The sequence below is a fragment of the Penicillium riverlandense genome (assembly GCF_028828495.1).
Source record: "Penicillium riverlandense strain IBT 135883 chromosome Unknown utg000007l_segment0_segment0, whole genome shotgun sequence".
Lineage (NCBI taxonomy): Eukaryota > Fungi > Ascomycota > Eurotiomycetes > Eurotiales > Aspergillaceae > Penicillium > Penicillium riverlandense.
In genome coordinates this window covers 3164954-3179046 of record NW_026643198.1, presented here as the reverse complement: position 1 = coordinate 3179046, position 14093 = coordinate 3164954, and the positions used below count along the sequence as shown (strand labels likewise).

At 52.4% G+C, this 14093-nt stretch overlaps 8 protein-coding genes across 8 annotated transcripts; 6 read left to right on the top strand and 2 right to left on the bottom strand.

The window, feature by feature from the left end:
• Positions 1-331: 331 nt before the first annotated feature.
• On the top strand, positions 332-1222 carry N7474_008872 (uncharacterized protein; the record flags this gene model as incomplete). Its single annotated transcript, XM_057200282.1, has 1 exon — positions 332-1222. The coding sequence occupies one exon, from the start codon at positions 332-334 to the stop codon at positions 1220-1222; it is 891 nt and encodes a 296-aa protein (XP_057050983.1).
• Positions 1223-2553: 1331 nt separating this feature from the next.
• rps1 (40S ribosomal eS1 domain-containing protein) lies at positions 2554-3568 on the bottom strand (the record flags this gene model as incomplete). The annotated part of the gene is made up of 4 exons (XM_057200281.1): positions 2554-3262; positions 3330-3355; positions 3409-3493; positions 3555-3568. 4 exons carry the CDS (start codon positions 3566-3568, stop codon positions 2554-2556), a joined length of 834 nt encoding a protein of 277 aa, XP_057050982.1.
• A 404-nt stretch (positions 3569-3972) lies between these two features.
• Positions 3973-4495, top strand: N7474_008870 (transcription elongation factor 1 family protein; the record flags this gene model as incomplete). The annotated part of the gene is made up of 4 exons (XM_057200280.1): positions 3973-3975; positions 4053-4097; positions 4148-4286; positions 4341-4495. The coding sequence occupies 4 exons, from the start codon at positions 3973-3975 to the stop codon at positions 4493-4495; spliced, it is 342 nt and encodes a 113-aa protein (XP_057050981.1).
• A 253-nt stretch (positions 4496-4748) lies between these two features.
• N7474_008869 (uracil phosphoribosyltransferase) lies at positions 4749-5655 on the bottom strand (the record flags this gene model as incomplete). Its single annotated transcript, XM_057200279.1, has 4 exons — positions 4749-4800; positions 4853-5024; positions 5078-5436; positions 5501-5655. 4 exons carry the CDS (start codon positions 5653-5655, stop codon positions 4749-4751), a joined length of 738 nt encoding a protein of 245 aa, XP_057050980.1.
• Positions 5656-5922: 267 nt separating this feature from the next.
• Positions 5923-8368, top strand: N7474_008868 (WAPL family protein; the record flags this gene model as incomplete). Its single annotated transcript, XM_057200278.1, has 2 exons — positions 5923-8070; positions 8120-8368. The coding sequence occupies 2 exons, from the start codon at positions 5923-5925 to the stop codon at positions 8366-8368; spliced, it is 2397 nt and encodes a 798-aa protein (XP_057050979.1).
• A 238-nt stretch (positions 8369-8606) lies between these two features.
• On the top strand, positions 8607-9329 carry rhbA (Rheb family small GTPase rhbA; the record flags this gene model as incomplete). Its single annotated transcript, XM_057200277.1, has 4 exons — positions 8607-8661; positions 8717-8856; positions 8907-9035; positions 9090-9329. 4 exons carry the CDS (start codon positions 8607-8609, stop codon positions 9327-9329), a joined length of 564 nt encoding a protein of 187 aa, XP_057050978.1.
• A 283-nt stretch (positions 9330-9612) lies between these two features.
• Positions 9613-11353, top strand: N7474_008866 (serine--tRNA ligase SES1; the record flags this gene model as incomplete). Its single annotated transcript, XM_057200276.1, has 6 exons — positions 9613-9745; positions 9802-10091; positions 10150-10571; positions 10625-10715; positions 10768-11136; positions 11189-11353. 6 exons carry the CDS (start codon positions 9613-9615, stop codon positions 11351-11353), a joined length of 1470 nt encoding a protein of 489 aa, XP_057050977.1.
• A 1048-nt stretch (positions 11354-12401) lies between these two features.
• Positions 12402-13459, top strand: N7474_008865 (acetate uptake transporter family protein; the record flags this gene model as incomplete). Its single annotated transcript, XM_057200275.1, has 5 exons — positions 12402-12658; positions 12711-12811; positions 12872-12991; positions 13036-13226; positions 13301-13459. 5 exons carry the CDS (start codon positions 12402-12404, stop codon positions 13457-13459), a joined length of 828 nt encoding a protein of 275 aa, XP_057050976.1.
• Positions 13460-14093: the final 634 nt, after the last annotated feature.

Below are 14093 nucleotides of genomic sequence, written 5' to 3'. Positions count from 1 at the left end.
ATATTGGATGAAGTTCCTCTTCTGACCAGAGCAGCCTCCCCGCTCTCTTCCCACATTCATTTAGGAACCATCTACTCGTGTACAAATCTACCTCTGTCGCTCCTTTGTGCTTACGGCCAGCCCAGAAGAATTATCCCGTAAGTTGTGCGACCCTCCTCGCTCCACTGCCACCATCACCGTCATCAACTGTTGCTTGTTCCATCCGTTTTTCCGTGGTCACCGTCGAAAGAATCGCGACATGAAATTTCTCGAGATGGATTTAACTCATCTGTTGTTGCAATAGGTCTCCTCTCCGACTTGACGTTGCGAGAAATCCCATCCATCGATCAAAATGAAGTTCCAGTCCGTTACTCTGGCCTTGGCTGCTGCTGGCATTGCCGCAGCCGACATCCACGCTCCTCATGGCCACCATGGCCATCTTCACCACCGCAAGCGCGTGGTTGAGACTGAGGTCGTTCCGGGCCCGGTTGTTTACGAGTACGAGCTCAACGGCAAGCTGATCCCCGCCGAAAAGGCCTGCGACGGTATCTCGGATGGACTCTACAAGTGGGCTGATGGCGTTGCGCCTTCTGATGCGTGTGTCACTTCAACCGTCGCACCGACGACCTCGACTTCTACGCCCACACCCACGCCCACCCCGACCATCAAGCCTGCCGAGTTCTTTGAGCAAAGCTTGTCAATCTCTAGCTCTAGCTCCAGCTCCAGCTCCACCACGACGTCTTCGACCTCCACTCCTACTCCGACGACGACATCTACTACCACCAGCCCCGCGGCCCCGACTAGCTCATTGACTGGCGGTGGTGTTACCCTTGTCAACAATGCGGGCCGAACAATCTATCTGTGGTCCGTCTCTGACGTTCCCGCCGACATGGTCACCATCCCCGCGGGCGGCAGTTACTCCGAGAACTGGCGTACCAACCCTGACGGTGGCGGTATTTCGGTGAAGATATCGACTTCTCCCAGCCTCGACAATGTCCTCCAATACGAGTATACCCTGGCTGGCTCCACCATTTTCTGGGATTTGTCTTGCATCAACATGCTCCTCCACAATCTCCTGTCCACTGTGGGCTTCTCTGTCACTTCTGATAACTCGGACTGTGTATCTGACGTATGCGCTGCTGGGGATCTTCAATGTGCCGCTGCGTACCTCTTCCCCACTGACGATCATGCTACTCACGGCTGCGACGCCAATACCCAAATGATCCTCAACATTGGCCTCTAACGACTTCCCTCTCTGTCCGTGTCCCAACCACCCGCCCCCTGATCAACCTATTGAGCTCACTTTCCGATACTCTATCAAGGCTACGGGAATAGTAGAGATGGGATCAAGTGTCTAGGTTATAAGTCCGGAGGCGATGGCTCGACTGTTTTGTTTTCTTTGTCGTGTTATCACGATGACGACTACTTCTTTTTGTACTTCTTTTGATCTCGCTTCGTCTTACCCTTCTTTCTCCTTCTCTTCTCTCTTCATCGGGTTTCTCTTTGTCGATAGTCTGCTCTAGCAAATCGAGATCTTTTATAGCCCTCACATAATTACACGTTTTAGTCTGACTTGGTCGATAAGAAAAATGCAAGCCGATCAGGTCGGTTACGAGGCCGCAATGACTATAATCAATTCAGAAGGACTTGATTATATAGCTCTTCGGGGATGTGTGTGTGCACAGGTTTAGGGATAACTTCACACACTTCTCAGATAGTACTCAATGCTTTTTGCCCAATCTTTATTTAAACCTAAGTATTGAAGAGAGCAAGTAGTAGTACCCTTTCCCTATTTACTCCACGAGCATTACAAAGCATAACTACGCTCGGGGGGTAACAGCCATCATAGTGTTGACTCCTGTGACTCGCAGATTTCTGTATCTTAGACAGAACCTTTTCAACTGACTTTCACATTATATATTCCAATCGAAGCTTCTTGATTATTTAGTTGCAAGAATATTTAGACTTGACCATATAGGTTGTCGGAATCTCTACAAGGGTAGGACCTGATGCGGTCATCCATCCCCATATATGAGGGGAAATGGCCATCGACTATGCTCATCGAGATCCACTCCCTTAGATATCTAATACTGTCGGACCCTAGCCAACGGACACTTCGTACCTTTTAAAAGACTACACCGTGTACAACAGACCCCTGAAACCGATCCCTTCAACCCCAAAATCTACCGCGGACTGGTAAGACAGAAAGACATCTTCTCCCCAATCCATTTCTATAACATGCCCAGAGGGACATTTCCCTCACCCTTTAATCGCAGGCCGTTGTAAAACATTGACCGACGAACACGGCTTCGAGCAGACCCAGCAGCCAGTCGCAAGATGTTTTGCCATGAGGCACGATACGCGAACTAGATTAATGAACCGAGATCAGGCTCTGCTAGTTCGGGATTTAAGACTACGACAAGCATTCCCCTGTCGCCAATGTCACTGGCAAAACATTGTCGTGAAATCCAAATCCGTCAATACGTTTTATGAACTTTTTTGTTTTCCTATGACAAGAAGACAACGATTGTCATGAATGACCAGTATGTGACACCGCTCCGAATAACCCTAACCTTAAACAGTCTCAAGGACCTGCTCCTTGAACTCCCGCTCAACCTTCTGGCCCTTGTCATCCGTCGTCGACTCTCCGTGCAGGTTCAGCAGAGCACCCAGGTCGAACTTGGGGGCCTTCAGGAGCTTCACCTTGCGAATGTGGACCTGGAGGTAGGGAAAAAAAAAGCCGTCAGTCTGGGCCAACCGCACACTTGGAGGGAAACATACATTCTGCAGGGGGTAGATGCCCTGGGTAGCCTTCTCGATCTCACGACCAATGACCTCGGGGATCAGCTTGTGGGTCAGCTGGGAGAGGGTGCAGCTGGCAGCCTCGCGTTGCATGATCTCGGTCATCTTCTTGCGAATGGCACGGATCTGGGACGAGCGGGCGTAGGTAGTCTTCTTGATCTGGTTGGGGCGGCGCTTGGTGAAAGCGATGGCGAACAGGCGAAGCAGGTAGTCGTCGGTCGTCTTCACGGTCACGTTGGCCTCAATGAGCGACTGCCACTTGCGGACGAGCGAACGCAGCTTGTCGGTGGTGAAGTCCAGACCGTGGAAGTTGGTCAGGCAGTTCTTGCCCTGAACCTCATCCACACGGAGCTTGACCTTGCGGAAGGAGTGGTCCTCGTCGTTCTGCAGGTCAGCGAGGGAGACCTCGAAGATGCGGCCCTTCAGCGAGTCATTGGCGTTCTTCAAACCGCTGGTACGGTTGACCAGAGTCTTGCCGACACTTGGGGGAATCCGTTAGCATCCATGCACACACACAGTCCGAATTCGTGGGAAGAGGTGATTCATACTCGCGGGTCTGGAAGGTCGAGGGAGCCTGCATAATAGTTAGCGAATCGTGTGATCCGATCATGGGGCAGCCAGACTCACCTTGACGGAGTACTCATCCTTCCGGGTGAAGGGGTCGACGGTTCTCTTCTTGATACCCTTCTTGCCCTTCGAAAGGCGCTTGTTTCTGGAGGAGAGGTTTAGCATCCGCACGGGTGGGACAAGGGTGGAAAGGAGCAAAAGCGTACTTTCCAACAGCCATGATTGCGAATCGAGTCTCTCGGGGGAGTTGATGGGAAGAGACAGACAGAAGGTATCGCACCACGGGAAGGGGGAAGGAAATCACACGGTCGGGAAGGGCAAAATGCGAAACCCACAAGAAAACTCGGCTAAGCGAGCCCTATTAGTCACGATCACGTGATGCCCCCTACACTGCCCACGGGGTGCAGGGGTTCATCTCGTCTATGATGCGGTCGATCGGGAGGCAGGATTAATATCCTGAGTTGCTTCATTCATACGCCGTGTCTGGCCAACACCGTCGTGGTGTGGTGCGGTGATGGTGTGGTGTGGTAATCACGTGGGGCGAGAGCTATTGTCCATTACATACATCCATCGATCATCACATCATACCTCTCTACTCCTGGCCCGTACCCCGTCACTGCCTTCATGGTCTGTCCCCCCACCTCCTCCTCGCCCACCCTTCTCTGTATCTGGGTTGGAACTCATATCTCATATTCCATCTGCAGGGTAAGCGCAAGAAGTCCAGCCGCCAACCGCAAGGGCCCCGCAAGGTGAGTGTCTGTTTTCTCCGCCCCGCCGTCCATTGCTCACCCTCCACCAGCGGGAGCCTCTTCCGACGGCATTCTCCTGTCTCTTCTGCAACCATGAGAATTCGGTGGTGGTCAAGCTAGACAAGAAACTGGGCCTGGGCGACCTGTCCTGCAAGGTCTGTGGCCAAAAGTTTCAGACGGGGATCAACTGTATGCCCCGCGCCCTTCTCGGGAAGCGATCCTGAACTGACCCCCCACCCCTAGATCTCTCTGCGCCTGTGGACGTGTACTCCGACTGGGTCGATGCATGCGATGCCGTTGCAAAGGATACGGCCAACCAGTACGAGACTGGTCCGCCTCGCTCCCGCGCGGCCGACCCGTCGGAGACGCAGAATACCTATGATGATGATGATTACTGATCGGGACAAGGGGGTGGGCGAACTGGCGCATCGGCATGATATCAGTGAATAATGGTTTAGGGCGCGGTATAATCCACAAACCCACAATGCAATGGGCGTTATTATTTATCCGTATATTCCCTCTACTTCTCGCAGCCCTGATCGCCTGGCTCGTAGTGGCCGGGAGCAACACTCAGCTTGATCCGGTAGCATGGTCGAGAGACCCACAGAGTCGGTCGAGTTTCAAGCGAGTTGTCCCATCTGGTAATCCGCTTTACAAGGTATAGTAGCGGTCGCCAAAATCGCCCAGGCCCGGGATAATGTACCTATCCAGAGTATTAGCGAGATGGACCAGGAGACTTGGGTCGTCAGCCGTACTTTTTCTCATCCAGGCCCTGGTCGATGAAAGCCGTCACGACCCGCAGCTTGGGGAACCGCACCGCAAAGTCTGCGACTCCGGATGGAGAGGCGATGAGGTTGAGGAACAGGATGCGATGCTCGGGGACTCCCTTCTCCTTCAATACCTCCACCGCCAGCGTGGCCGACCCCCCTGTGCTCAGTCAGTTGCCGAAAAGTGGAAGCGGACTAGGATTTTAGTCTCACCGGTCGCAAACATGGGGTCCAAGAGGAGGACCCAACGTTCGGCAATATCGGCCGGAAGCTTCTCGTAGAAGAGCTTGGGCATGCAGGTCTCCTCGTCTCGTTGGATCAAGATTTTTCCAATCCGTACTGAGCGGCAGCAGTCCCGCAGCCCCTGCTCCATGGCCTCACCGGCTCTCATAATCGATACTCCGCAGATCTTGCCCTCGAACTTGACCCCGAGATAGGCCCGGTCGACCGGGGTGGTCACGGACTGTTCGACCACGGGCAGGTGGTTGAGGCCCTCCTCGACCAACAGCCGAATGATTCGGTTGGAGTAAAAGATGAAGTCGGCACGCACCGTCCTCTTATCCCGGATCATGCTGTTGTTGGGGCCGGTTAGTATGTAGTGTTTGGGGAACCAAGCAACGACCCCACCATACTCACGTCAACAGGGCGATCAGTTGCGGCGTCTGCGGCAGCACGTGGACATTCTCAAAGGAGGCATCTTTAGAGACGGTCGCGGTGGGCTTCTCTCCATCCGGGCGATAGAGCGGGCCCACGCCCTGGGCCGGGGAGGGAACTGGTTCGGGTGTGCTCATGGTGTAACGAAGTAAGGAAAGAAAAGAATGCTTGTAATGAATGCTATCGCGCTTATCTCCGCCGCTGTGCTGACTCAGGCCTATCCGTCCTTCGTGCCCTCCTTCCTCTTTCCTCTCTCTTTCCACCGACGCACCACCGCCATTGATTGTATTTCACGGCATGCGCGCGGAATGGTCCTGGATTGATCTTCCTCATGTCTCTGCCCCTGATGTTGGGTCATCCCATTGACTGTCCTTCCTGCTACCCCTGGACTTCAAGCATCGACCATGGCGAGTCGGAATCGCAAGCTGGTGACGTACGGCGCAACAAGAAGCCGACCGAGCAATGATGCGCCAGGAGGCACTTCTCCATCGCAGCGCATGCTTCAAGATCCCCTTCCGTCCGCTCGAACCAAAAAGTCCGGGAGTATCCAGAGTGGGACTAGACGGCCAACGACTCCCACACGGACAACCGACTCGGCGCCAAGTGTCTTCGACCTCCCATCTTCCGAGGACGAGGGCCAAACAGACATCTTCCGAAGGAAACGCAGAAGACAGGCCCCCGATGAGAAGGATCCCCGGGCTGTGGTGCAGACCCACGATGGTCCCAAAACAACGACATCTGCAACCACCAAGAAAGGCGCGGGCTCGTCGCCGCGCATCAGGGGCACCATGCGAGATTCCAGATGGATGTCATCTCAGGCCAGTAAACCGGCAGTAACGGTCCAATCGACAACACCATCAGCCGGCCCCGAAACCCCCAAGCGCCGACAAAGAAGGAGCGAACTTCCCGCGCCAGATGAGCGACACGCTTCCAACGAGCAAAGCTTCTCCAAATCTGCGGTAACCGACTTGGAGAGACCACTGTCTTCAAGCTCCTCCCACGACTCATATCCTACGATCGCCAACACAACCCCTGGCCGCCGAAGATTGATAGACTCGCTGGGAATACAGAACCAGCCCTCAGAAGAATCGCCGGTGGCAAGCCCAGCCAGTAGCCAACCGGCGCCGCGCGTTTCTCTTGGTATCCCATTCCAAACGACAGAATCATCCCGACCAAATCTCGACGGGCCTCCCGAGAACCCCGGTCATGACTCGCCGTCGGCACTGGCATCTCACCTCTGGGGCTCGAAAGTCACATATGCGCGCCAACGGTCCTTTCTGGATGACCTTTCTCTGGCAGGGGAGCTATCCGCTCAGGATATTTCTGGGGGTTTGGAACAACGCCATCGTTCCTCTTCGCCCCGGGCGATCCCGGGAAATCGTTCTCGCGCTCGTCTGTTTGCATTGGAGGAGGAGAACCATGATGAAGGGACGGTTCGAAGCATCCATGAACTGCGACAGGCTGGAGGCAATGCTCGATTCCGTGGTGCGGTCGAGTCGATATTTGAGGATATTGAAGATGACCACAACTCCACGTCCGGCCGTTGCAATGCGTTCATGCAGCTCTGTAGCAAACTCTTGGACTCCAAGCTCAGGGCCCAATTTGTGGAGTGTGACTTTGGCAAGAGGCTGGTGAACTGTATTCTCGACAACCTGGACATCGTTTCCGCGACATTCGCCTTGTGCGCCTACGGGCTCGGTTCGCTGGGCGGAGGCCCGCGGTACCTTCTTGCGAGAGAAGCATGGCCAAAACTGTTGGCCGTTTCTCCCATGTTACTGAACACGTATGATGATGTCCTGGTCGTGGCACAGAATCGGGCCAACGGGTTGTCCAAACCGGTGCAGAAGGCTGTCCAGAGCATCATCCCTCAAGTGATATCGACCCTCTTTCCCGAGATTCCTCCATCGAAGGTTTCTCCTAGCCTAGTGGCGCTTTACTGTTTGAAATTGACTGCCTCGACCGTTCTAGCGAAAGGAGAGAACGGCAGCGGGATTCGTCCACCGATGCTGAAGCAGTTGATTGATGTTTTATCCTCACAGAGCTCGCCTCGTGGAGCCCAGGGTACACTACCACCGGAAGATTCGCAGATTCTCAGCTTGGTATTTTCAATACTAGAAGCGCATACGGCCTCTGCGGAGTCCTCGACAGAGGGGAGCCAGTCCCTCTTGAGCCGACTTTCCGGCTTGCATGGATTGCTTCGTTCAGTGGACGATTCCGACTTGGATCGTCAGCAGATGCAGACGCTCTACATGCGCGTGATTTTGAACGTCACCAACGGCAACTCGGCCCTCTGCGATGACTTCGCAACGACGGAGATGGTCGGAGGACTGGTTCACATCGTTCTAGCAAAATTCGGTGACTTGACGGAAGACTCGCTCGCCCAGGAGAACAATTCTCTGGATCGGGTGATTCTCGCGCTGGGCACCCTGATCAATCTGACGGAACAGAGCGAAGCAGCACGGGGCCATTTTTTCAATCCGGCATGCGGGCCCAAGTCCTTTCTCAACCGGCTACTCCGGCTATTCTTGACTCATGTGGATTCCGTTTCCAACGTAAGTCTCTTATCTAACTTGTGTAGTTGAAGCTCACCAAATTCTCTAGGCTCATTCCGTGGTGGAGGTGCATCATAACGTTGCCGTCGGGTATCTCGCCGTGCTCCTACTGACCCTGTGTCTGAACCCCGAGGCGCGTTCACGGATCAAGGAGAAGGACCTGACAAGGATCAAGTCCACAGTGGACGAATTCTTGCAGTATCACCAAAAGATCGAGTCCCGTGAAGCGGCGAGTGGATTTCTGGTACGATTGCAGGCGCTGGTTGGACAGATCCAGCAGATGGAAGAGATTGGATGAACTGTTGAATTGGATGATGATACCCATGTCTTTTGTACTATCTACCTACTACCTTCATCTTTTTGACTCTCATAAAATATTTACTACTCGGTGTATACTCTGTTTGCACCGTTTGCACCTCCGCAGCTCTTCAGCTGCGATTCGCCACCCGGCTCCGAGAGACGCTCCCTGTCGCCCTCCCGCGCCCTCTCTCCCTCTCTCACCCCGCCAGGTTTCCCTTGTCTTCCTCCCATCCGCAATGCCTGCCGCCCCAAAACAGAGGAAGATCGCCATCGTCGGCAGCCGCTCTGTCGGTACGGAAGGATCCCAACTGCCATTACGACCAGCTAACTGACCCCCGCGCCTTAGGCAAATCGTCGCTGACCGTTCAGTTCGTCGAACACCACTTTGTCGAGAGCTACTACCCGACCATTGAGAACACATTCAGCCGGATCATCAAGCATAACGGTCAGGACTATGCGACCGAGATCGTCGATACCGCCGGACAGGTACGAGAGTGTCCCCCACGGAGATACAACCAAACTGACTTCCCTTTCAGGACGAGTACAGCATCCTGAACTCCAAGCACTTCATCGGAATCCATGGCTATATCATCGTCTACTCCGTCACCTCACGCCAATCCTTTGAGATGGTGCGAGTCATCCGGGACAAGATCTTAAACCACCTTGTACGGTCGGCCCCCTTCCCATCAACTGTACCACTACGCTAACCAACCCTCCAGGGAGCGGACGAGGTTCCACTGGTCGTGGTGGGCAACAAGAGCGATCTCAAGCCAGAACAGCGGCAGGTCACTCTGGACGAGGGCCGGCAGCTGGCCGAGGAGGTCCACTGTGCCTTCACCGAGGCCAGTGCCTTCCTGGACTTTAACGTCTCGAAAGCGTTTGACCTGATTATTGCGGAGATTGAAAAGTCGCAGAACCCGTCGCAACCCACGGGCGGGAACAAGTGCGCTTTGATGTGATTGATGTCCCTTTTCCTTGATGATTTCCACAGGAGGCGTTGCTTCGGGGGTGGAGGGACTTTGTGTTGTTCGTTCGTTTGTTTGCTTTTTTTTCTTTCATCGGAAGGGATCTGAACGATAATAATGATTTTAGAGTGTATTGCATAGAATCAATCCATTTGATACAGTTCACTAGTTGGTTAGTTTACTGATGCTTACCTAACGGCCCTGGCTCCTCGCTCGGGCCATCTGGTTCTTTTTTCCCCCTCCACAATCATTCCTGCCCCACGAACGCGCCCCAACCATGCTGGACCTCGCTGATTTCATCGCCGAGCGCGGTGGTGATCCCAAGAAGATCAAGGAGAGCCAGCGAAAACGCTCTGCCCCCGAGGAGGACGTGGATATCGTCATTGCTCTCTATGAAGAGGCCCGCCGAGGTATGTTGTCGCCCTTCTGACTCAGAGAGGGCACACTCACCAATGCATCCTGGTAGCACGATATGAGGTGACGCAATTTGGCTCGCAGCTCAATGCGCTGATGAAGGAGATCGGCAAGAAGAAGAAGGTAAAGCCCGCCTCCCTTGTGTCTCTGGCTTGGGAAGTGTCTGACTCGCCGGTGCAGAACAAGGAAGACGCGAGCGATTTGATTGAGCAGAAGGCTGGTCTGGAGAAGGGGAAAAAGGAGGCCGAGGAGCTTGCTGTCCAGAAAGAAACGGAAAGAGACCGTCGCATTCGCGTTATCGGGAATTATGTTCACGACTCTGTCCCTGTCAGCAACAACGAGGTAAGGCAACCCCTCCATCGCCGTGCTGTAGATGCTAATTGACACACTGTGGGTATAGGATGACAACCAAGTGATCAGAACATGGGCACCAGAGAATGTCGCAGTCGAGAAACGAGACTGCCTGTCCCACCATGAAGTCCTCACTCGTCTGGATGGATACGACCCGGAACGTGGCGTCAAGATCGTTGGTCATCGAGGCTACTGCTTGACTGGATACGGATTGTTCCTCAACCTGGCTCTGGTCAACTACGGTCTAGAGTTCCTTTTCAACAAGGGGTACAAGCCAAACCAACCCCCCCAGTTTATGCTCCGGGACCTTATGGCGAAGACCGCTCAGCTAGAGGACTTCGATGAGGAGCTGTACAAGGTCACCGAGGGCGATGACAAGTCAACCGACAAGTACCTCATCGCTACTTCCGAGCAGCCATTGTCCGCGCTGCATGACAGCGAGTGGTTGCAAGAGAAGGACCTTCCGATCAAGTAAGACCACCTCGCCTCTATCTTTCTCGCGCAGGTTCTGATCGCCCTATTAGGTATGCCGGATATAGTACATGCTATCGGAAAGAGGCAGGTGCCCACGGCAAGGACGCATGGGGCATCTTCCGTGTCCATCAGTTCGAGAAGGTGAGTTTGCATTCCAATCCCGGCATGTCTCCCAAATTCTCATATGAAGCAGATCGAGCAGTTTGTCCTGACCAAGCCTGATGACTCATGGCAAGCGTTTGAGGATATGATGGCCACTTCGGAGGAGTTCTACAAGTCCCTTGGGCTGCCGTATCAGATCGTCGCCATTGTCTCCGGTGCATTGAATAATGCTGCATCCAAGAAATACGATTTAGAGGCCTGGTTCCCATTCCAAGGCGAGTACAAGGAGCTTGTCTCCTGCTCCAACTGCACCGACTATCAGTCACGAAACCTGGAGATCCGGTACGGCGTGAAGAAGACCACCGATATCAAGAAGACCTATGTGCATGCACTGAACGCGACGCTGTGCGCGACCGAGCGGACGCTTTGCTGCGTTTTGGAGAACTATCAGACCGAAGATGTGAGTATTCTTCTTTCCCTGTAGGTTTCGTTCTAACACGTTGACTATCTAGGGTTTCATCGTTCCCGAGCCCTTGCGAAAATATATCCCTGGCGCTCCTGAATTCCTTCCATTTACCAAAGAGCTGCCCAAGGACACAACCTCCCAAAAGGCCAAGGCAAAGGGCAACAAACCCGTGGATGAGGCGGCGAAGAAGATGCAGAATCTCCAGGTGTAGTAGGGTACTTTCTGTGCACAATGTAGCACTGTCCCAATAGATTGGTGATTTCCATAGTCACCTCTGATGTTCCTCTACTTAAATAGTACTCAAGTCAATAATGACGCACGTCGCCAAAGCCCAAAAGCTCGTATTGTTGTTGTCAAGTAGGAAAGAGCCTTTCGCGTCCATGTTACTTTGATACACTAGTACTGTACCCTAGAATGTGCTTTCAAGCATACTTCAGGCTGCTCAAGGCACCACTATTCAAGCACTCGTGGATGATGAAGTAGACTGTCACCGTGTAGGCCATTTCAGAATCAACTTAAGTTCCGCCAATTAATTGGCCGGCCGATATTTACACAAAGTCCATTTATCCCGAGCGCCTCCCGAAGGTCCGGGATAAATGGAATTTATGAAGAAACCGACTAATTCATCAAGGGCCCGCTTATGCCTTGTGCGTACACAAAATATGGACGCTCTCTGCCAAGGAATAATAGCGGACAGTCTACCTCCGACACTGCATAGTCTACTATGCAATCCCTCCTCGGGGCGTCGATTTCCGAATTCGTCTCGGATGGAGCGCCGTATATCCTTCGGAAATTTTTGAACCGCGGATCACTCAATTGAGCTCGGGGCGTTTAGGGAGGGGGTTCCACGGGACCGTACTCTATGTACTATGATACCGGAGATTCAAACCGTGCGTCCACTTCTATATCGAAACGTCGTAAAGGCGAGTATAGGGACTGACCTCCAACTATACCCCGCATTTTCCCCGGATTCAGTTTCTGTTTCGTAAATAGTCTCTTGGCTGGTTGTCATCAATTCGTAGATCTGCCCGGAGATCTCCTCGCCGGGGACGAGACCTGACCACTCGCAAAACACGGCGGCCCCCAAATATCCTTGGCCTACCATTTGGTATTGGTCTTCATATAAAGCTCCCCTGCTCGTTCGAATGGATCTTGAAATCCCTGTCCTCGAACGATATACCCTGACTACCGTGACACTTTTTACACCATTTACACACCTAATCTTCTATATTTGCGTTCAATAACATCCAATCGGCGTCATGAGTGAAGCCAATGAGAAGCTTGAAGACACTCTCCGTCCAATTAAGACAGCAGAAAGTGTTCTTCTACCAATCCCCCGGGATACCTTCGAAAAGCTCTATCTGAGTCCCAAGCACCCATGGACTGCAAGTGACCTACGCAAAAAAGTGGGCAACCCCACCCCCATCGCCCTGATGGGGTTCCTGCTCGCAGCAACACCAAATGCCTGTATCATGATGGGCTGGCGAGGAGCAGGTGGCGGCGGCGGTGCTATTATGTATGAGAGCGTCGTTCCACCTTGACCCCCGCAAAAGATAACCCGTCTTTAGACCTGTATATCTCTTCTTTGGAGGCTTTGTGCAGTTACTGGGGTCAGTTGCAGAGTGGCTCATTGGGAACACATTTTCAAGCGTTGTGTTCTTTACCTACGGTGAGTTACCACTTTAACTACAAGATGGTGCCATACGTTGGTTTACCTAACTTGTGACAGCGGCTTTCTGGATTGTTCAGGGAACAAACTTGATACCATGGTTTGCAACTGGTCTCCACTACTCCGAGACAGGTAATTCCCTACAAGGAATGCAAACGGAGGGATACAATGCCTCAATCGGTATGTGTTCATCTAGAGCGTCTCTGTATTATTGGCTTTGACAGATAGCCCCGAGTTAGGGTTTTACTACGTCTCCCTCACCCTCATTTCTTTTATATTTTTGATCTGCTCTATTCGCACAAACGTCTGCCTCTTCCTGGCTCTCTCTCTCCTCGTCATCGCGTTTGGACTATTCGCTGGATCATATTTTCAACTGGCCTTAGGCGACGCAGCACTGGCAGAGAAACTTCAGCATGTAAGTCCTATGCTTCGTTGCAGGATATGAAGGTATATCTATGAACAGGGGTTGACGGTAGGAATTTCTTATAGATTGGGGGTGCTTTTGCCTTCGCTCTGTGCATGCCTATTTGGTATATACTTGCAGCTCAGCTTCTGGAAGCAGTGGACTTTCCGATTGTTCTTCCTGTTGGGGATTTGAGTACGATTGTGTTGGGAAGGTCTCAAAAGGTGCGGGAACATGAGGAATAAATGATGAGTCTTTGGTATCCCAAATAATCATAGATGGAAGATATGTCAAAGGATAGCTAGCACATTCTTCCGGGACATACGTTGTGGACAATACAAGACAGACTCGGTGGTATTAGCCGCGGCAAATAAGACAAAAAAGCCCCAACTTTGCGGCAGATCTTGTACAGCTATATATTTTGCAGTCAAGTAGTTAACTATGTTACTATGTACGAGTTAGTTTAGTTAACTATCCAATCCTGGAAGAAAATACTTAGTCAGCTCATTCCGTCATTGCGGGACTCTTTGATTGGCCAATCCTTTTTTTTTTCCCTTTTAAAAAAAGTACCTAATCGATAAAAAAAAAAAGCCCCGCGATCGTCCATCAGTCTGGGAAGAAATTGCACGCACATATAGGAGATGCATATCAATTAAAGATATATGTCCGGTAGTTATAAGCTATCTATATCATATGTACTATCGATAGGATCAATAATAGGCAATAGTAACAGGTCGCAACACCGTTAAGAGTCATACTCCGATTCCGGCGATCAAGAGCTTATCTAATGGCCCACCTGGAACAAGAAACACAAGCGTCGAGTCATTTCGTTCTTCTTCTTCCTCTCCATCTCTTTCTTCTTCTTAACACACCCTCGCC